Raw genomic sequence first — 23,244 nt, 5'->3', positions numbered from 1 at the left:
AGGAGAAGCTCTTGAACCCGGGAGGTGGAGGTTGCAGTGAGCCGAGATCGCACCACTGCCCTCCAGCCTGGGTGACACAGTGACATTCCATCTCAAAAACAAAACAAAACAAAACAAAAATAACACAAGAAAATGCCCAAAGAAGAAAACGGTCAAAATTGACAAGGACCTCCGTATGACCTGATGCTTTTTTCTCCCTAGAGCTACTGATTTCAATCTTTGTACTAGGTCTTGGAAAAAACAAAACAAAATAAAACCAGCACACTAACAAAACAGAAATTCTTTTCCTTTCATTTCTCCTAAGTTTGGGTGAATGACCTAACCTTTCTGAGCTTCAGGATCCTCAGCTGTAAAATGAGGACAATGGTCACTACCCCAGAAGGTTATAGAAGGATTCTGAAAGGTGCTGCATAGAGAGAAAACAGCGGTTGAAGAAAACCTTCAATGGATGTCACTTATTATCGTAGCTATTATCACAGGAAAGGGAAACACCTGGGCCCCTGAACACACCTACGTGGACACTTTTTGTCCCCAAACCTCACCTGAAGGAGACTGTATGGCAAGGGCCCAGAGACAGGGTTTCACCATGTTGGCCAGGCTGGTCTTGACCTCAGGTGATCTGCCTGCCTCAGCCTCCCAAAGTGCTGGGATTGCAGGCACGATCTACTGCATCTGGCCTCTCCTCCTCTATGTGCACACACAGGTATATACCCTTGAGTTGGGGAAAAAGACATTTCCAGGTAAATGGTTCCAGGAACCACTTTCTAAAAAGCACCATATGGTGAGTTCCTAAGAGCAGGAGCTATATCCCCTTCATTTCTGAACCATCTGAACCTAGAATATCCAGGTTCTATAACGAATGTTGAAGATTTTCTGAGTGGTGGATTCACAGATGAATTTTATTGGCTTCTTTACACTTTTCTGTAGTTAATTAATTCCCTGCAATTTTCTCAAATGAGCTAATGCATGTGAAGTGTTTTGAAAACTATAAAGTGCTGCAGAAACCTAAGCAATGTGGTTATGATTATCTCATGTACTTTTTCAAATTCTAATCTAGACTTGCTTAGTGCTGACTGCGTGGCCGATGTGATCCATCTTGGATGCTCAGCAAGCCTCTGTTGGATGTGCCCAGCCCCTGCATATGACGAGAGGGAGTACTGATGAACGGAGGTGCTCTCAGGGCTTCTAAAGTACACCCTGCCTTACTGGGATTGACTAGGGCAGTCCTGGGGAAGAGGCCACCTCCAGCTCTGAACTTCATGGTACCAACAATGGGATTCGGTGGTATCCACATCCCAAGCTCACCTGCAGTCCCTGCTGTGGTGTTTAAAGGGTATTACCTAGAGAATACTGTCATTTACCAACCACAGTGGGTATTGTAGAAAAAAAGTCAGGTGGTCGGGCACCGTGGCTCATGCCTGTAATCCCAGCACTTTGGGTGGCTGAGGCAGGCGGATCATGAGGTCAGGTGATCGAGACCATCCTGGCTAACATGGTGAAACCCTGTCTCTACTAAAAATACAAAAAATTAGCTGGGTGCGGTGGTGTGCACCTGTAATCACAGCTACTTGGGAGGCTGAGGCAGGAGAATCACTTGAACCTGGGAGTGGGAGGTTGCAGTGAGCCGAGATCTCACCATTGCACTCCAGCCTGGATGACAGAGTGAAACTCTGTCTCAAAAACAACAGAAACAACAACAACAGTGGCAACAACAAAAAGGAAAGAAAGAAAGTCAGATATGCTGTCAGACACACCTGTTCCCAGGACTCTGGGCCAACCAGTTGCCATCCTTGAACTTGCATGTTCATTTCTCCTCTACATGGTGTTTTGTACCTTGATGTAGCTAATACTAACTAGGTACCTACTATGTGACTGATGCAATGCTAAATGTTTTCAGGTGCATTGCTTCATCAGTTTAATCCTTCAGCACAGATATCTGTTGTACAGAGGAGGAAACTAAGGCTCAGAAGCTTTCAGTAATCTACTTCAGCGAGCAAGAAGCAGTCTGGGATGGGAATCCAGTCTTCGCAACTCAAACCAGGGACGTTTCACAACACAATTACCTCTTCCCAGGGGATGGAGGTGAGAATCAAATGAGATGGTGGAAGACCCAATGTTCCATGAACAAAGCAGGCCATAAAAAAATGTGGTCCCAATGCAGGAAAAAGACAAAAGAAAAAAGAAAAACCCACTCAAAAATAGAAGGGAACACATTACAATGTTAACAAAGATTTTCTGAGTGGTGGATTCACAGATGAATTGTATTGGCTTCTTAAACTTTCCTGTAGTTAACTACTTCCCTGCAATTTTCTCAAATGAGCGAATGCACGTAAAAGTGCTTTGTTAACCTTCAAGTGCTACACAGACCTAAGCAATGTGGTTATGATTATATTATGTACCTTTTCCAATTCTAATTTAAGCTTGCTTATTCCTGACTGCGTGGCTAATGTTATCTCAGTGGTGAGACTCTAGCAGTTTAGGAACTGCCTCCTTGGCCAGATGCGGTGGCTCATGCCTGTAATCCCAGTAATCCCAGTACTTTGGGAAGCCGAGGCAGGCGGATCACCTGAGGTCGGGAGTTTGAGACCAGCCTGGCCGAGATGGGGAAATCCCGTCTCTACTAAAAAATACAAAAGTTAGTTGGGTGTGGTGGCGGGTGCCTGTAATCCCAGCTACTCGGGAGGCTGAGGCAGGAGAATAGCTTGAACCCAGGAGGTGGAGGTTGCAGTGAGCTGAGATCACGCCACTGCACTCCAGTCTGGGCGACAGAACAAGAGTCCATCTCAAAAAATAAAAACAAACAAACAAACCCCCCCAAAAAACCAAACAACAACAACAACAAAAAACAAAAACAAAACCTGCCTCCTTTTCACCCAGGGTTTGGGTAATTTCTCTGGAGGGCCGTGGAGCCGGAGGGAGTATTTCATTAATAGGGTCTGAATGCTACTCTGCCCTGCTCTCCAACCACTGCCACAGGGAACAGAGGGTTCCCGACCAGGGAGGCACAGAAACAAAAGACAGATTTCTCCTGAGATAAAATGCATTTGCTAAATTGCTTCTTTGGGCAGCCAGCTGAGGGAGATTTGGACTCACAGGAAAATGGCCCTTTAGGCAGTCTGCATTTATTTCTCCTCATCCATAAGGACAGTGGCCTAGATTGACCTTTTGAGCTGCCGGAAATGATGGCTGGTTATGCCCGAGGATCCAGAGGGAGTACAAGTGCATCCTGGGCTCTGGCCTTACAGACTTCTGTTCACAGTTGGGCAAACTAAGGAGTGAGATTATGGGGATAACTGAAAAGCGAGACCTGATGTCTCTGACACTCATTTTCTATGTGACCTTGAGCAAGTCATGCCTCTGAATTAGTAAGACAAAGGGTTTGGGATTCATAAAGTGACTCTCAAGGATCACACACTCACTGGATCAGGTAAAGAGGGGAGAGCTTTGCAGGTTCTTTCTCATGTAAGACTCACACCAACTCTATAGATTAGGAACCACTCTTAGTCCTCTTCAGTAGAGGAAGACATCCATCATCTGAAAGGTTTAGCCATTGCTCAAGGTTACACAACGCACGAACAGAGCAGCTGAGATTCCAACCCAGGTGTATTTCCTCTGTATTCTTGCAGGTAACCAGGTCACTACAATGCCTAGTTGGTCAACCTCTGGGCTTCTTTCTCGTTCTAACAGTAAACAATTCTGTGACTGCAGAGGACTCAACACATGTGTTTCATGCGGTGGCAGAAACATCCCGTGCTCACCAATATCCATATTCTCCTCTCTTCCATGGCACAGAACTAGGCTGTATCTCCAGCCCCAGTTAAGAATAACTCTGTGATAGAGCTCTGGCCAGTGGCATCTGAAAAGGCTCTGGCTAGTACACGGACCACTCTGAAGCCTTGCTCAGGCACAACCTTTACTGACCTTCTTTTCCTGGCTGACAGCCAGAGCAAGAGAATCCTGTAGAGCAGGCTGGGGTTCTGTGGAGGGCGGAGCCACAAGATGAAAGGAGCCTGGGTCCTTCAGCCTGCAGGAAAGCTACCTGCCAATCATGAACACCCATTTGGACTTTCTGCAAGTAACAAACTTCCAGCAGGTTGAGCCACATTACAGCTGCTTGTGCTACCTTAACTAACAGGCACATTTGAATGCTTGTAGCCTGTAAGTGATGGAGATATAGTACAATGGACCAATTAAGGAGTCTGGGAGGCCACCGTTTCTTTCTTCCTGGGACACCCCTCCTTCTGATGTCTTGGGGCAACGGGTGAAATTGCTCATGGGGAAATCTCCACTCAAGCATGTTGCTTTGCACTTTGAACTTGCTTTCACTTTTTAGTGGCTTCATATCCACTATTTCATTTTTTCTCCTCCCCAGTTCTTGTATGAGACAGGCGAGGCTGCCCTTAGGGCCCTCAGTTGACAGATGAGGGACCAAGTGCTCAGAGAAGCTGGGGCTCCAACTCTGGTCTCCCGAAACCTAACCCAGAGCTTGTCCCTGTGGTTTCCACAAAGCTGTTACATCTTCTTAAGTCACACAGACAGGTAGAAAAAGCTCACGACCTCCCTCGTTGCCTGCTGTGTGTATTAATCAACAAGTTCCAGGAACCCGAAGCATTTTTTACTAAGGAAACCAAACTATGAGTCCATTTTCATTCTTTTGCAGGGAGGTAGGGGCTGCATTCAGGACTGTTGAGTGAAGGTTCAGAGAGGGTCTGCCCAGCCCTGACCTCGACTTAGAGGAGGTAAGAAAAAGGATCGGTCTCCTCCCTCCCAGTTATCAGTATTAATTGACGCATCACATACAATTCGTAGGCTCTTATTTTATGTCAAGTCTTGTGCTATGAATGGGGAATGAGCTCCCGCTTCCGCATTTATATTATTCCTATGGTCTAGGAGGAGAGGCAATGAAGTCAGTCACTAATTACAAACACAGTGCAATCATAACACAAACCTTAATTTTGGGGGGCCTCTGCCATCTGCCACATTGTTCTAAGCTCCTGGCCTGTCTTACCTTCTTGATTCTTCTTAAGTCTATCAGGTAGGAATAACTGATTTCCATCTTACAGATGAGAAAACTGAGGGGCAGGGAGTTTAAGCAGATCGCCGGGAATCCCGCAGCTGGCAGTCCAGCTGGGATTTCACATGAGGCAGCCTCATTCCAGAGCTGCCTCCTTATGTACTGCACAAGTAAGAGACGCCACTGGAGAGAGGGAGCTCTAGTAGAAAGGAGAGGAAGGGAGTGCGCTGCTTTATAGACAAGGGAGGGCCGAACACCTGGCAAGTACGGAAGGATGACAAACAGCACCCAGAGGGGTCAAACAGGGCTCTGTGTAAGTTGCAGCCGAACAGGATCAAAGCAGCCAGGCCGCAAGGGGAAACCGGGGCCCAGACTTGTATCCACTGAGTCTCCTGATCCCACAGCTCCTCTTCCCTTCACTCCCTCTGCTCTGGAGCTTAACACATTCCTAGAGGGTCTATGAAGACTGGCCTTGAGCAGCCTAGCCTGTCTTAGGGTTTGGGGTGCTGTCCATCCTGGGCTCTGCTGCCTGCTGTGTGACTAAAGAGTTGGTGACATGTGGCTCGCACGTGAGAGCAGGAATGCATTCTGGGCTTTCTCCGGGGTTTTTCTGAGATACAGCTGTTTCCACAGAGCCACCTGTTTCCTGGTATTGCCTTGCAGGGTGATGCCATAAAGTGTTTATAGAATCTGTGTATATGTGTCTTATTTTTAACTTCTAATTGAGGTGATGCTGTTGTCATTTCTTCTTAGTGGGCTGAGTGTCAGGGAACGTGGCCTTGGAAGTGGCCTGTCACCTTCATAGCGTGAGAGAATTGAGCTCGGAAGCCTTCTTCATTTCAGAAGTGAGGCAGTGATCTCACAGCAGTTGAGACAGCGGGTAGCCAAGGCAAGCTTTCTGGAAAGTACTCGTAACAGTAACTGCCTAGGTGGCGCAGTTAAAGGGGTTGAATACTTTAACCCCTTTAACGTTCCTCAAAGAGCCTGGTGTGGGTACATTTACTGACCATTTTACAGATGGGAAAACTGAGGTTCATATAAGGCTAGAGTTAAGCCTAAAGTCATAGGTCTAGTCTAGGGCCAGAGGGTCTTGTTCTGTCGCTCAGGCTAGAGTGTGGTGGTGCCGTCTCGACTCACTGCAGCCTCGACCTCCCAGGCTCAAGTGATCCTCCCACCACAACCTTCTGAGTAGGTAGGACCACAGGCATGTGTGGTTTGCTTATTTTTCACAGAGACGAGGTCTCACGATGGTGCCTGGGTTGGTTTCAAACTCCTGAGGCTCAAGTGATCTTCCTGCCTCAGCCTCTCAAAGTGCTGGGATTACAGGTATGAGCCACGATGCCCAGCTTGGGCCACATTTTCTGCGTCCAAGTGGAGGGATGTTTCTGGCACACCACAAATGCTTCCAGAAAAGGACTTGTTATAGTTCATTTGTTCAACAAGATTTATTGAGCATGGATCCGGTGCCAGGCACTCTTTAATGAAGATATACTGATGAATAAAACAGATAAAAAGCCCTGTAGTCACAGAGCTTACATTCTAGTGGGTACAGACATAATCAACAAAAATAAATAAGTCATGAATATATTAGTGATAAGTACTATGGAGAAAAATGAAGGAGCCCTGGAGAGAGGGAGTGCTGGGGTACGGGGCAGGCATAGCAATTTTAGAGAGAGGAGTATTTTAAACAGCCGTAGAGAGACCACTCAACTATGAATCAGGGCTTGATACTGGCTTCAGCTCTGCCACCAACCTGTTCTGTGAATTCACCTCTCTGAGCCTCTATTTCCTTCTGTATAAAATGCAGATAACAGCAGTGGCTCACACCTGTAATCCCAGCACTTTGGGAGGCCGAGGCGGGTGGATCACGAGGTCAGGAGATCGAGACCAGCCTGACCAAGATGGTGAAGCCCTGTCTCTATTAAAAATACAAAAATTAGCCAGGTATGGTGGCAGGCACCTGTAATTCCAGCTACTCGGGAGGCTGAGGAAGAGAACTGCTTGAATCCTTGAACCTGGGAGGTGGAGGTTGCAGTGAGCCGAGATCGCACCACTGCACTACAGCCTGGGTGACAGAGTGAGACTCCGTCTCAAAAAAAAAAAAAAAAAAAAAAAAAAAGAGAGAGATAACAGGAACTACCTTGAAGGGTTAGTGAAAGAGTAAGAAAACTGTATCCATATAACAACTAGGAGAATTGTGGAATAACCTGGATATATGTAATAATGTAACTTGCTATTACATTAATACGACATACATAGCTACATCCATTTGGGAAGCTGTTCCTTGTCTTGTGGCTTTAGAGTTAGGTAGACATGATTTCTAATCTCGCCCCCAGCACTCAGGAATTGTGTGGCCTTGAACAAGTAAATCATTTCTTTGAAGCCTTCCTTTCCTTATCTGTGAAATGTGACTCATAATGCCTCCCTCCCTTTGTGGTGAAGATTAAAGTTGTATTTGCCTTTCTCTTTCTTTCCCTGCAGAAAATTTCCAATTCCCAAAATCTAGAAGCAAGCAGAGAAAGGTCTTAGAACAGCACAAAGAGCTGTGCTCATGCAGGAGAGACCAGAATGACTAATACCTATCATAGGGATACCGAGCAGGCTTTGGTTCCCTGCTATCACTAGGAGGCTAGGAGACCAATACTGATTACTCAGCGTGCTGTCTTGAGGAGGAGAAAGAAGTTGGGCATAGATGAATAATGCAGCCATCAATTAGTGATGTCTGCTGTGGGCAGGGGAGGGAGACACTGGCTGTTGACTTGCAATTCCATATATATTCAAAAATTCACTGGTGTCCAGTCTTTTTTTTTTTTTTTGGACTTTGTGGATGTTTGGTATGTTTCATAATCTAGCTTTTAACATAACAACAGATCATTCTTTTACCATCAGGCTTTCTAAATTAAATACCTCTGTGGGGTTTTGTGGGTTTTTTTTTTTTTTTTTTTTTTTTTTTTTTTTTTTTTTTTGCGGGTTGGGGGCGGGGGGCGTTGGCTGCCTTGGAAAGAAGGAACAAGGAAGCGAGCCCAGAAACGGTTGTTCTGAAGCTGATAAGCAGAAAGTGACAGCTGTCAGAAAGGAATTCACAGAATAAGCAGTGAATAGTCTGGGGCCATTTCCTGCCAGGATAAACAGTATGTTTCCTCCTCTGGCCACCCCCGCAACCTCCTCCAGCCTTTTCAATGCAACCGTAGTCATCAGAAATTGTAAACTGAGTTTAATACTAAACTGAGTTTAGTATCTGGTTAATAAAGGAAGGGCATATGCTTTAGCAGCAAGTTTCCTGTCCAAATTGGTTAAAACCCATCTATTTTAATGGGTTTTGCATTTAAAAAGATGAGGTTCCTTTACTTGGAAATACCCTTAGGTGGAGTAAGGCCCTTTTGATGATAAAGCATCGCCCTACAAATATGATACTTAGGGGAGTCCTGTGTTTCTAAATAGCAAACTGAATGGAAACTTCCTATGCTATCTTCTGGGCTGTCAGGTACATGGGAGGTGGAAGGATCCTTATTTCCTTATGTTTCATTAAAAAAACCCAACAAAACACACACTCCAGAGGACAGGGCTCAGATCAGTGGGTTCTTTACAAAGGGGAATATTTCAGCCCAGCATGAGGTAGAACAGTTTAGCATCTGGAGCTTTCCAACAGCAGAGTAAGCTGCCCTGAAAGGTGGTGAGCTCCCTGTCTTTGGGAGGATTCCAGCAGAAGCCAGATGCAAGCCTATTAGGGATACTGTGGAATGATTCTGAATAGATAAAATGGTTGAGAATAGCTCTGATTATCCAACTATGTCCTGGGAGAGTCCCGGGGTTTCTTGGATATTCTTTTATAAACTTAATTTAATTTTAGGGATGGGGTTTCGCTCCATCACGGAGGATGGAGTATAATGGATCGATCATAGCTCACTTCAACCTTGAACTTCTGGGCTCAAACAATCCTTGCGCCTCTGTCTCCAAAAGTGCTAGGATTACAGGCATGAGCTACTGCACCCTGCCATTTCTTGGATATTCTTCAAGGGCTGGGTTGCTAAGGAAAAGGGAGAGAAATGCTAAGGTACAGAATTCTAACCTCCGTCCCTATTTCAATCAATCAACTAATAATAACCAATGCATACCAAATGCTTACCGCATTACATATAGAATTTACGAGTTCCAGGGAGAGATGCCCAAACTATGGGAGACAAGTGCCTGTAGCCAATCAGCTGCTGTCATTCCATAGCACTGGGGGAGCCTGTTCTCTTGCAAATCAAACTGTCTTGTCCTAGAGCAAGTAGCCCAACCAGAGGCTCTGAAATGGGGCTCTGCCTCTCACAGCTTAGCTCCTTGATGAAGAATTGCATCTCTGACTAGATGGATTTATTTTTATTTTTATTTTGGCAGCAAGGCAAACCAAATGGCCTCTTCTTCCTACCCTGAATTTCTGAATTGATGGGGATACGCGGGATTGTCTGACCTACAGCAAATGTGAAACCCCCTCACATTCTTCACACACAGATTTCTCAGAGACTCTACGGGTGCCCTTCTCTGCTAGATCTTTTTATCCGAGTTGCTAATAAAACCCAAAGCCTATTTGTGGAACAGTGGATTATGATCACATGGGCCAGACACTGGGGTCTGTGAAGAAACTCATCCCACGGCACACTGTGTTCCTGGTGCCAAGTCCTTCTTTTTTGGCCATAAATTGTCCATAAAACCCCATGGCAATGGCGCCATGGACCCATTTCTCAAATGGTAAACCCAAGGCTTAGAGCATTTAGATGACTTCTCTGAAGTCATGTGTCTATTAAATGAGCGATTCAGATTACCAGAGAGCTCACACCCTCATTGTCATTATCAATTTCCCAGTGAAAAAATTAAAATAATGCAAAAATTCACTTGTGCAGCCATTTCTTTCTTTCTTTCTTTTCTTCTTCTTCTTCTTTTTTTTTTTAGGATGGAATCTTGCTCTTATTGCCCAGGCTGGAGTACAATGGCATGATTTCAGCTCACTGCAACCTCCACCTCCCTGATTCAAGTGATTCTCCTGTCTCAGCCTCCCGGGTAGCTGGGACTACAGGCGTGCACCACCATGCCCAGTTAGTTTTTGTATTTTTAGTAGAGACGGGGTTTCACCATGTTGGCCAGGCTGGTCTCAAACTCCTGACCTCAGGTAATCTGCCCGCCTCAACCTCCCAAAGTGCTGGGATTACAGGCGTGAGCCATCATGCCCGGCAGGTTCCTCCTACTTTATATCTCCACAAGCACCGTGTGTTTCCCTTCCTAACACATGGTTGTCATTTTACACTGAAGTGCATTTGCATGACTCTGTAGTTAATGTCCACATCTCACACTAGGCTATAAGCCACTGAAAATCACTTGCTTTGGGCTCGAAGTGCTTTCGGCCTCCCGAAGTGTTGGGATTACCGGAGTGAGCCACTGTGCCCCAGGTGCAACCATTTTTATAGTTCTCACACTGCCTTCATTTGAATCTGAGCTCCCAACAGGTCCTGGAGTGATCACGCTTGTGTTCGCTCCTGGTCTCCAGTGCTCATGCTGCTCCCTCCCACTCACCAAGTTTACCCTTCAGACTCCTTCACTTCTACTTATTCATCCTTTAAATCTCACCTCCTCCAGGAAGTCTTCCTTGATGCACCTTCTCTCCCTAGTTGTGTAAAATGCCCTTCTCGTGTGCTCTCAAAGCACTACCACTATTCTGGCGCTAATCGCACTACTTAATAATCCTCTGCTTGTCTGTATCCCTCTCTCAACAGGCACTGCAAGAGCCGAGCTTCAATCTGTAATACTGCCTGCTGGAACACTAGCCCTGTGTCTGGCAACTAAGTGAATTATCAACTGGGTAGATGATATGGTTTGGCTGTGTCCCCACCCAAATCTCATCTTGAATTGTAGCTCCCATAATTCCTACATGTTGTGGGAGGGACTCAGTGGGAGTTAACTGAATCATGGGGGCAGGCTCCCCTCATACTGTTATCATGGTAGTGTATATGTCTCATAAGATCTGATGGTTTTATAAGGGGAAACCCCTCCCACTTGGTTCTCGTCCTCTCTCTTGCCTGCCACCATGTAAGACGCCCCTTGCTCTTCCGCCATGATTGTGAGGCCTCCCCAGCTGTGTGGAACTGTGAGCCAATTAAACTTCTTTCCTTTATAAATGACCCAGTCTCAGGTATGTCTTTATCAGCAGCATGAAAATGGACTAATCCAGTGGATGAAACGAGTTTAAAGTCACTTAGATACTGCCATCAGAGCCTGCTCCCATCTAGGATCTCAAGTCCAAAGAAGAGGTTCCTGACTTGGTTTCTTTCAGACTCACCACCATCTGTGCACTTATCACAGTTCTAATGACCTCCTGCTACAGAGCTGGGAGCATCGGCTTTGGGCTGGATCCAAGATCGTACCCTTTTCCTCCGGTTGTGTTTGCAGATAACACTTGACATGCTGCGGAGGACCAGGTGGTAAACTCCCTACAGAGCTGTGGTTCAGGAGTGCAATATTTACAGACTCTCTCTTTGCCCCAACTCCAGCTCCAGCCCCTGCCAGCAGAGGAATGGGGCTGGAGCAGGGCACAGGAACCTGCTTGTCTTGATTTATGAGTGCTAGCTGCACCTGCTCCTATGTTCTTAGCACCCATGAAACAATCCATCTGCTCTCTCCATTCCCACTTCTACTGTCCTAGATCAGAGACGCGCCCAACATGTTTTTGCCTGGGATGGGGCATGTCCTTTAAGTGGTCCCTCCAGTTTTGTTTTTTTCATTTCATCCTCTACCTTGAGTGATTTTTCTCTAATATAAATCTGCCCATCACTAAAACCCTTTGGGGGCTCCTCACTGCCATGAGGAGAAACTCCAAGCTTCTAAGCACAGCCAGGGTGCCTCCTGGTCAGTTTCGTTCCTAGCCATGCCCCCAGCATGCCTGTGCTCTGGTACACAAACTTCCAGCATGTTCTCTTTCAACAGTTCACTTTTTCTTCTGCTCTTCCCTTTACTTGGTGGTACTTCATTCTTCCTTCTTAAATTTGCTTAGTACATTCATCCAATAAAGATTTATTAAGTGCTTATTATGTGCTTGATTCTATCCTGTGCTAGGGCGGAGAACCTCAGAGGTGAATAGCACAAAGTCTTTAAGAGTCTTATGTTTTGGTATTACATTTATGAAAAAACCTAGGAAACAAACATATGAATCGGGTAATTGTAAACAGGAGTAGATGCTCTGACAAAAAGAAAACAGGGGCTGGGCACAGTGCCTCATGCCTGTAATCCCGGCACTTTGGGAGGCTGAGGTGGGTGGATCACCTGAGGTCAGGAGTTTGAGACCAGCCTGGCCAACACAGTGAAACCCCGTCTCTACCAAAAATACAAAAAAAGTTAACTGGACATGGTGGCAGGCACCTCTAATCCCAGCTACCTGGGAGGCTAAGGCAAGGAGAATCACTTAAATTTGGGAGGCAGAGGTTGCAGTGAGCCGAGATAGTGGCACTGCACTCCAGCCCAGACGACAGTGGGAGATTCTGTAAAAGAAAAAAAAAAAAAGTCAGGTGCAGTGGCTCATGCCTGTAATCCCAACATTTTGGGAGGCCGAGGCAGGTGGATCACAAAGTCCAGAGATCGAGACCATCCTGGCCAACATGGTGAAACCCTGTCTCTACTAAAAATACAAAAATTAGCTGGGCGTGGTGGCGTGTGCCTGTAGTCCCAGCTACTTGGGAGGCTGTTGCAGGAGAATTGCTTGAACCCGAGAGGTGGAGGTTGCAGTGAGCTGAGATTGTGCCACTGCACTCCAGCCTGGCAACAGAGCAAGACTCTGTCTCACAAAAAGAAAAAAAAAAAAAATCAAAAAGAAACACGGCATGCCATAGACAGTGACTTAATAGGTTACTTTGTGTGCAGGTGGGGGTAGGGGATTGGAAAGTTTCTGTGATGTCACAGCTGAGATATTTAAACACAGAGGGACAGGTATTCCTGCCAGTGAGAACAGCAAGCACCAAGGCCCTATTGTGAGCCCAGAATGGAGGCACAGAAAGGAGGTGGGTGTGGCCCATAGTGACTGCTTAGAGCAAGCTGCTCTCTCATTCTTGGGCCTCCTGGGCAGACCTTCCTCTTGGCATCTCTAAGAGTTGTTAAGCGGCAGGCCACTTACATACAGTGGGGGGCTCAGTCTCTAAGTTCAACCCCCGTGCTCTACATGGCACCTGGCAGATGGCCAGCATTCACGCATTGTTCCTGAGCAAATAAGCAAATAAATATGGTCACAGACTCCGAGAAAGACCACCGACGACTTCTTCACCTCGACGATCGACGATCCCCCCAGGGGAAGGAGATGGTAGGAAAAGCTGGTGAGTCACTTATAAAACGAGTCTCATTTCTTATGACACTGAGCAGCAGCAGGGCACGGGAACGCACCGATACAGATGATTAACTGACGGCTTCATCCTGCAAGGCTTTTTATGGGAGCCTTGTCCATGGAGGGGGGAAATAAACGAGGCACGAGAACAGTTTCCATTTAACGTTTGGAAAAATGTGCCGAATGGACCCTCGAATCTTGATGATGACAAATACGGATGTGAGCAAAGAGAACGGAAGGAAAAACCGAAAGAACAGTGTTTGTTGAGCCTCTAAGTGCTTCCCAGAATCTGAGAGAGTTGGAGTGCCTGATGGTTTTTTTTCTTTTATCACCAGATGTGAAGGAGGGCAGATGCTGAGAAGGCCTCTAGGGTGATGGGGAGAAGGGCCAGGGCCAGTGGCAATCCACTGTGACTTGGGGACCCGATCACAGAGAGTAGGGGTGCACTGTGACCAGCGTCATCCTGATAAAAGACCAGGCCAGCACAGGCCTCTGGTCCTTCCATAGGTGCCCTTCCCTGCCACTGGGAGCCTAAAAGAATTCTCACTACATCCAAAATAACTATAAAAACAGCAACAACAACAACAACAACAAATCAAAATTCCGACTCTTAAACCCAACATACAACCTCATACCAATCTGGCTCCTGCCTACCTGAGCCTTCCCTCCCCACCAGCTCCTGGGCACACTGGCCATCCTTCTGTTCCATACCCCAGAGCTGTCCTGCCTCAGGGCCTTTGCACCAGCTACTTCCTCTACCTGGAATGTGCTCCCCTTGCTCTTCTATGGGAGGCTCGTTCATGTCATTTAGGTTTTAGACTCAACGTCACCTCCTCATAGAAATCCTCAAACCAGTGGAGCTGCTCAGCTGCTCACTAATACATTGCTATGTAGCGGTTGCCACTGGCTGATCACTGTTTTCTGAGACTTTAGTTATTAACTGTGTCTCCTCCACCAGAATACAAATATCATGAGAACAGGAACCAAAGTCCTTTTTCACCTATGACTACTCAGTGCACAGAATAAGTACAAGGTCCTCAGTAAACGTTTGCTGCCTAAATGAATGAACCAGATTCTTCTGTGTCTAATACTAAGGGTCAAGGGAAGAGCAGAGTGCAAATATTTACTAAGCATCTAACACAGGGCCAACACTGAGCTAGGTGCTTTGCATGCATCTTCTCAGCTGCTCTCAAAACATCCCACGTAAGATTTACTTATTGATTGATTTATGTATGTATGTATGTTGTTTTTGAGACAGAGTCTCACTCTGTCACCCAGGCTGGAGTGAAGTGGCATCATCTCGGCTCACCTCAACCTCCACCTCCCGGGTTTAAGCAATTCTCTTGCCTCAGCCTCCCGAGTAACTGGGATTATAGATGCCTGCCACCATGCCTGGCTAATTTTTGTATTTTCAGTAGAGACGGGGTTTCACCATGTTAGCCAGGCTGGTCTCGAACTCCTGACCACAGGTGATCCGCCCGCCTTGCCCTCCCAAAGTGCTGAGATTACAGGCATGAGCCACTGCGCCTGGCCCCAGAAAAGTTTTTATTCCCCATTTGACAGCTGAAGAAAACGAAGCACAGAGGTTGAGTCACTTATTTGAGATCACACAGGTAGTAACCGGAAGGAATTAGAGTCAGGTCAGCCTGACTCCCCATGCCCTGCTTTTTCTGTTAAAGTGTCTCTTCTCTATATCCTAAGAACTCACAAAAAGTCTCAACATTGCTCCTTGTTTCCTGTGGGACCATGGGCAACCTGCCTAATCTCTCTGCGCCTCAATTTACTCAACTCTAAAAAGTGGGTTTGGCCGGGCGCGGTGGTTCACACCTTTAATTCCAGCACATTGAGAGGCCGAGGCAGGCGGATCACGAGGTCAGGAGATCGAGACCATCCTGGCTAACATGGTGACACCCTGTCTCTGCTAAAAAATATAAAAAATTAGCCGGGTGTGGTGGTGCATGCCTGTAATCCCAACTACTTGGGAGGCTGAGGTAGGAGAATCGCTTGAAACTGGGAGGCAGAGGTTGCAGTGAGTCGAGATCACGCCACTGCACTTCAGCCTGGATGACAGAGTGAAACTCTGTTTAAAAAAAAAACAAAAAAAAAAATTAAAAAAGTGGGTTTCTATGAACATCAAATGAGATACAACATGAACAAATTGTAAGTGGTGAAGTAACAGAGAAACGGGAATAGCTATAGTAGACTATAGCCATGGCGGTGACTGAGTACCTGCCTAACACTGTCTTCACTCATGCTGACCCCTGAAAGAGCCAGTTACTTGTGAAAAGCTCTTTTTGTGTTTCCCCATGCACTGACTCCACTGAATCCTGGGTCTCCCATGCGGATATCATGTCCGCAAAAACGCTGGCATTTCCTGGCTATGAGAGACACTTGATCTTTCCTTTCAATGGTGGTTTTGCTTAATGTTTTTCTTCTGCTTGGAAACTCACTTCTGACTTCACCCCGTCTGGATCAAATATACTCTGTCTGCATCCACAGTGACCAGCATGCGAGGGACCCGCTGATGTACCTGTCTCCCCCACTAGACGGTGGACCCTGGGCACCGATGGCATTGTGTTCATCTAGGTCCTGCCGTGAGCCTGACGTAGAGCCTGGCATGGGGGAGGTCCTTGATGATGGATGAGCAGAGAAGCCGCCCCTTCCCTGTCGAGCCTTATGAGCCACTTACGTTTTCACTGTTGACATCAGCCTCACTGGGGCAGCCAAACAGTTCCCGCCTCAGAAGATTGCCGTCATACTCCAGGAAAGTCAGGTAGAGGTTACGAAAAAACTCCACGTGCTTGTTCTTCACCCGGAGCTTCTTGGGGGAGTTCCAGTGAATGACCTGGCAGGGAGATAAGGAGGTGGTCATGTGCGGCATGGGTGGGGGGGCCCTCATACCTGTAGGAAGCCACAGCTCAGCACTAGGCTAAGCATTATTTGAGGGTCTGCTCGTTCACTCATTCAACAGTTTGGCAGAGTGGTTAAGGGTAAGGGCTCTGAGGCCAGGTCGCCTGGGATCAAACCCTGACTCTGCTCTAGGTAGTCCTTTAATCTCGTACAAGTGACTGAATCTCTGTGCCTCAGTTTCCTCATCCGTGAAATGGAAATAATCTGTGCCAGTTATTACACTGTCATCTCTCAGCCCTAAGATGTGATGCTTAGGATGCGACTCTGCAAACCCTGTTTCTGCTTGGCCACCTGCTGCCTGTAGGTGCCGCCCAGAGGGGGCATGAGTGGGCCATGTTGCCCAGGCTGGTCTCAAACCCCTGGGCTCAAGTGATCCTCCCACCTTGGCCTCCCAAAGTTCTGGGATTAAAGGTGTGAGCCACTATGCCTGGCCTAGAACATTTAAATAGTACTAAAATTTGTTCTAAGAAAGCACCTTAATTTATTATTAATATCTGGTGGCATTCATTATTAGTATTAAAAATGATTCATTATTACTATAGAATAACCATGATTAGTAAGACATAATTTGTATTAGTTTATTGAATACTTATAACAGGCCTCCGGGCAGCACGATTATTAACTTCATTTTACGGATGGGGAAGTAGAGGCAGAAAGACTCTGTAATTTGCCTGTGGTCACAGAAAAGTAGGCTTGGAACCTCTGTAGCCTGATTCCAGAGTCCACCTGCTTAACTACTCACTGGGCTTGCACTGTGTCTGAGATCAGCACACAGGGACCGAGGAGACTGATGACTATGCCAATGAGATGGTCTCTCACAGCTGAGCCACACGAGCTGAACCCTGAATGATGGGTGGAGGCAGAACATCCAAGGGGACAGGTCGAGTCCAGATGAGGGAAATCGCACACCATCAAAAACAGCTAAGCCAGGGAAAGACCCCAAGGGGGCTGCACTGTGAGGTGGCCCTGGTCACATACGATCATATTCTCAATGCTCCTTGGCAGATACCAAGGCAAGGCTGAGCGCAGTGCAATGGCGTGAATACCTGAGACAGTCTCCAGAGAACCCTCCATGGGACACCTGTCACGGGAAAGGGAAGCCTGTACTGAGTGGCCACTTTTCATGCCCTTGGCTGGGAGCTTCTCCTGAGGGGCTCACCCATGGGTTGAACACTTCACCAGCAGTTTTACATTCACTGGCTTCTTTTAGTCCTCACAATGACCCTAGCAAGGCATGCAATCATAAAGAGGAAGAAACAGTCAAGAAGTAACTTGCCTATGGCCACCTGGCTGGTAAACATGGGAGCTAGGCTTCAAATGTAAGCATGTCTGATTTCCAAGCTCACATTCTTTCCTCTACACTGTGGAGGACAGAAGTGAAGCTTTTAAAACGTTCTGTTTCATGCTTTGTCTGATTATAGAGGAAACAAAATAGCCTTTCCCTCAATGGCCCCCTACTGCCCTTACTCTCTCCTCCTGCGGGAGTTGAACAGTATATCAAATGTAAGGGACTGTCTTCCACTCCCCCACAAAATTCACATGCTGAAAGTCTAATTGCCAAGGTGATGACATTAGGAGGTGGGATCTTTGAGAAGTCATTAGGTCACGAGGGAAGAACCCTCATAAGTGAATTAGTGCCCTTAGAAAAGAGACTGCAAAATGCTCCCTTGCTTGCTTCCACCATGTGAAGACAGATGGGAAAGGTGCCAACTATGAACCGGAAAGCATGCTCTCACCGTACACCGAATCTGCTAGCGTCCTAACCTTGGACTTCCCAGCCTCCAGAACTGAGAAATAAACATCAAGCAGCCAGACTGGACTAAGACACTGAAGGAAGGAACTGAGTGTCCACAGCTCAGTCACTTCCTGCTTCCCTCCTTTGGTTGGGTTCTATCTATGAGAGTCTGCAGCAGGGTCCAGAGCCTGCCATCCGAAGGGAGGACTGGAAGACCCAGCTCCCTCTGCCCTGTTTTGGGAATATGCATTAGCAATACCCATTGAAGCTGGCTGGATAAATACTGCTCTAGAAGACCAATTTTCTCTCTCATGGCATAATGAAGGATGGGAAACCTATTTGGTCCAAACCACATCCCCACGACCTCCCATAACTAACAGTGAATGATACAGTAGCCAGAGTTCGAACTATGGAACTCAGACCAGCTGAGGTCTGGATCCCAGCTATGCTCTTTACTTAGCTGTGTGTGTCTTTGAACAACTGGTTTCTCTTCTTGGAACCTATTTCCTCAAGTGCAAGGAGGGGATCAGCAAGCTGACAAAGTAGGTAAGAGGGTTAAATAAATGCCTAGCTCTGTGCTTGCATGTCAGAGTGGCTCCATAAGTGTGGGTTTCCTTCCCTCTCAAAGATGCGGCAGGGAAGGAGGAGTTCTGCCCTCCTTTCTCCTTGCTGCCAGCATCAGTCAGGAAGCAAGCACTCAGCATTCAGGAGGGTACAGAGGGCTGGCAGGGATGAAACTATTTGATGAGGTTTACATTTCAGGGACGGATGAGTGTGCAATATGTGGTTTTCTTCTTGTGCCTTTTGAAGGGTAGGAGAGGGAAGACTCTCCCCTGAGAACACATTCGATCTGGGCATAAGAAGATCCTGGGCCATGCATTAAAATAATTGCATGTGGGCTGGTGTCACTCATACCCAGTGGGGATCGTGTCTTCTCTGAGAATGATTCTGGTGCTTGCCAAGTGCTGAGCCAGCAGGAAAGGTGATGGATGTGGATCTGACTGAGGAAATGTAAGCTTCCTCAACAGGCAGAAACTTAAACTAAGTGAAAAGAAGGGCTGGCCTATGGGCCCACAAACAAACAAAGCTTGATGTATTGTGCACAAATCTGCCAGGTACTTAAGAGACATGGTCTCATTAAATCCTCCAAACAAGCCCATTTGAATCCCACTGTCCACTCTATGGAGATGGTATGTGACTTGCCTGTATCTCACAGCTGGTAAGTTGCAGAGCTGAGACTGGAAGCCAGCTCTAAAGCCTAAACCTGAGGCTCTTACCTACTATCATATCTAGTCCTAAAGGGCTGAGCATTTTACAGACGAGGAGAGTGAAATTTACAGAGAAATGAGTCCGCTCCACATCACATGGTGAGTCTGTGCCAAGTCAGGGCTGGAACTAGGACCCAGGTCTCCTGGTGCCCCACAACACACCCCAAGCCATCTGTTAGCTCATCAAGCCTCATCCTGCTCTGCAACTGTCTAGTCTGTGTATTCACAAACTAGATCTGGGTTTGTGTATTTACTTCAGGCAAGTGCTGGTGTTATATAAGAAGGAAGATTGGGGACTGGTCATGGGCAAGCAAAGGGGGTTCTGAAGAGTTCTTTGCAATCCAGCTCCCTCTGACCGGCAAGCCCATTCAAAAGTCTATTAAGGTATATTCAGATTTACATTTTGCTCCTGAGTTTTTAATCATCAGGATCTAGAATATTCCATTACCTTGTGCTAGGATCTAAATAAATAATATTTAGTTCGGTGCAAAAAGTACTTGTGGTTTTTGCCATGAAAATAGCAAAAACTGCAATTACTTTTGCACCAACCTAAATACTTATCATGTATCTAATACCCATTATATGCTAGACATTAGGCTGGTGTTTTTTGTTTGTTTGTTGTTTTGGAGACAGGGTCTTCCTCTGTCACCCAGGCTGGAGTACAGTGGTGCAATCTGGGCTCACGGCAGCCTCAGTCTCCCAGACTCAAGTGATCCTTCCTCTTCAGGCTCCTGAGTGGCTGGGACTACAGGCACACACCACCATGCCCAGCTAGTTTTGTTTATTTTTTGTAGAGATGAGGTCTCACTCTGTTGCCCAGGCTGGTCTCAATCTCCTAAACCAAAGTGATCTTCCTGCCTCAGCCTCCCAAACTGCTGGGATTACAGCACTTTGAGCCACTGCATCTGGCCAGGCCAGGGTTTTTAATGTATGTGTATATCCATATACATATATATGAATATTAAATATACAATACCTATTATTTACTTCTCTACATTGAATATGATCATGGGATTAGACAGGAAACAAAATAGCTCTCACCTTTCCCTGAATAGCCCCCTATTGCCCTTACTTTCTCCTGTGGGGGTTGAATAGCTTATTAGACGTAATGGACTATCTCCCACTCCTCTTCAAAATTTATGAATGTGATCATGAGATCACACTCAATCAAAACGACCTGGTACGGTGGTTTCTATTATTATCTCCATTTTTACAGAAGATGAGTCTGAACCTCAGACTAGCCTAGGGTCACTAAGTGCGTACGTGCTCAAGCTTAATACAAAATCAGATCTGTCTTGCTCAGGATATTAGTCAGGGTTCTCTAGAGGGACAGAACTAATAGGATAGATATATAAAGGAGTTTATTAAGTCTTAACTTACACGATCACAAGGTCCCACGATAGGCTGTCTGTAAGCTGAGGAGCAAGGAGAGTCAGTCCAAGTCCCAGAACTGAAGAACTTGGAGTCCGATGTTTGAGGGCAGGAAGCACCCAGCACGGGAGAAAGATCTAGGCTGGGAGGCTAGGCCAGTCTCTCCTTTTCACGTTTGTCTGCCTGCTTTATATTTGCTGGCAGTTGATTAGATGGTGCCCACCAGATTAAGGGTAGGTCTGCCTTCCCCAGCCCAGTGACTCAAATGTTAATCTCTTTTGGCAACACCCTCATAGACACACCTGGGATCAATACTCTGTATCCTTCAATCCCATCACGTTGACACTCAGTATCAATCACCACACTCAGAAATGATTTTCTTTCTTTTATATCTCATGTATTTATTCAACAGAGAGTAAGATGAGCACTGATTTTGTGCCAGACACTGATCTAGGGGCTGTGAATGCAGAGATACACACAAAAGAGACCCTAACTCTCTTTCTGAAACTTACAACTTAGAGAGGAAGGTATCATAAAACTGTCCATTTTTAAACTGCAAGTATGATAATGTGCATTTAAAGAGGCAGTTGGTGATTCTTCCTGGGTAGGGTCACATTAAGTGGAAAGAAACCAAGGCCCAGCGTGGGAAAGTGACTTACCCAGAGTCACACAGCAGAGGTAGAGGTAGAGTCCAGCTTCTGTCTACCGGGCCACTGCTCTGTCCACTAAACCACATTTCTCACTCTGGAAATCTGACTTAGGATCTGTGTTGCTGATATATATATATATATATTTTTTTATCACTGCTTGTTTGACTACTAAGAAATGTCATGTCCTGGTCCCTTGAGGGAAAGAATCACCCATTATTGCTGGCTTGGGGGCAGCAAGCTGGTGACTACTAAGAAATGTCTTGTCCTGGTCCCCTGAGGGAAAGAATCAGCCATCACTGCTGGCTTGGGGGCAGCAAAAGCTGGTGGTGTAGACATTTATTGACAGGCTTTCACATCTGGGACACAGTGACACTGGAGAATGCACCCAAAATAGATTTTTCTGAGGAGCTGATAAGTGCATGTGGATCTACAAGGATTGTGATAAAAATCTACGATACCTTGTTCCACTTTCTGAGGCATATTATCACTGTAGTAATAATAATAATGATTAGCAGCTAACATATATCCAACACTTACTGTACGCCAGGCACTGCTCTGAAAACTTTACTTCTAATAGCTCGTTTACTCTTTACACAACTCCATGAGACAAGTGAAGCTCTCACTATGTTACCTGTCAGGTGAGAAAAGTTTAGCACGTTGCCTGAAGTTACCTAGCTAGAAAGTAGGAGAGTCAGGATTGGAACCCAAGCAGATAGAAAAATTAGAAATCTGTGTCCCTTATTTCCCCCATATCTGTCATCACATTAAATAACTCTGTTTACAGAAATGAACACGAGACTGACAAAAGATGACAGGATCAGAAATGAAACCTACTTTCCCCTTCTAATACCCACCCCGGGATACTAAGGCTGCAGGGTGATTCAGGATTTCCCAGATACACAGGTGGAGCCTCCAGTCTGGCAGGAAGTAGAGAGAGCGGAGCATGGAGGTTGCATGCCAGGTGGACTACGGGAGCTGCCAAGCATCAGGGGCCCCATGGGTGTGATCTGATTGGATCTGAAATGCCTATAAAGGCGGAGTATATGTGCAGACTTGGAGTCAGCCTCTACTGAGCCAGAGAAAATTGACAGAAATTGATTACTGTCCAGGAAACTTAAACATCATCTGGGAAGGCAGCAGAAGTCAATGTGATTAAAGGAGACATGAAAAACTCTATCACCCATCAAAGGCACAGGAAAAAGCAGTTCAAAGGCAGAAACAAGACCTCAGTACAAGGACAAGGCTACGGAAAGAGTTCAGCCAACACTTCTGATGCACTCAGACCCCAGAGGGTTCCTAAAAGTCATTAATGGCGCAAAAGAGCGAAGAAATCAGAGCCTGTGTGCAAATGCCCAGGTGAATAAAAACATAGATCTTATCTCTTCCAAGTTACTGGGATAAGAGGCACTGGAAAATGGGTCTCCATCTCAACACTCCTATCGACCTTCTACGATCCACAGAATAACACCTAGTCTGACAGGTAAGCCTGATGCAAACTGCCTTCCACTTATGATTCCAGCACTATATCTAGGCTAAAAGCATTCCTGGTATTTCTTAAACGTGTTTCTCATGATGCTGGGTCTTTCCATATGCTCTCCCCCTTGCTAGAATGGCCTTACTTTCTCTCTACAATGCCCTACCTTCTTTTCTTTTCTTCTTTCTGAGACAGAGTCTCGCTCTTGTTGCCCAGGCTGGAGTGCAATGATGCGATCTCAGCTCACTGCAACCTCCACCTCTCAGGTTTAAGCAATTCTCCCGCCTCAGCCTCCCGAGTAACTGGGGCTACAGGCATGCACCACCACACCTGGCTAATTTTTGTATTTTTAGTAGAGACGAGGTTTTGCCGTGTTGGCCAGTCTGGTCTCAAACTCCTGACCTCAGGTGATCCGCCCACCTTTGCTTCCCAAAGTACTGGGATTACAGGCGTGAGCCACTTCACCTGGCCTCCTACCTTC

General features: G+C 46.4%; 1 protein-coding gene across 6 annotated transcripts in view; it reads right to left on the bottom strand.

Annotated features, from left to right (window-relative positions):
• The window catches only part of LARGE1 (LARGE xylosyl- and glucuronyltransferase 1), a 629,905-nt gene that overhangs the window by 38,624 nt on the left and 568,037 nt on the right, over nucleotides 1-23,244 (bottom strand). For all 6 annotated transcript variants that reach the window (XM_038007533.2, XM_007975582.3, XM_073006774.1 and 3 more), the window contains exon 10: nucleotides 16,045-16,200. In XM_038007533.2, the coding sequence (XP_037863461.1) occupies nucleotides 16,045-16,200 (156 nt within the window). The remainder of the gene's footprint in view (nucleotides 1-16,044; nucleotides 16,201-23,244) is intronic.

The sequence above is a fragment of the Chlorocebus sabaeus genome, chromosome 19, assembly GCF_047675955.1.
Source record: "Chlorocebus sabaeus isolate Y175 chromosome 19, mChlSab1.0.hap1, whole genome shotgun sequence".
NCBI classification, from domain to species: Eukaryota; Metazoa; Chordata; class Mammalia; order Primates; family Cercopithecidae; genus Chlorocebus; species Chlorocebus sabaeus.
The sequence above is the reverse complement of the archived record's forward strand: the minus strand, read 5'-3'. Positions and strand labels throughout refer to the sequence as shown.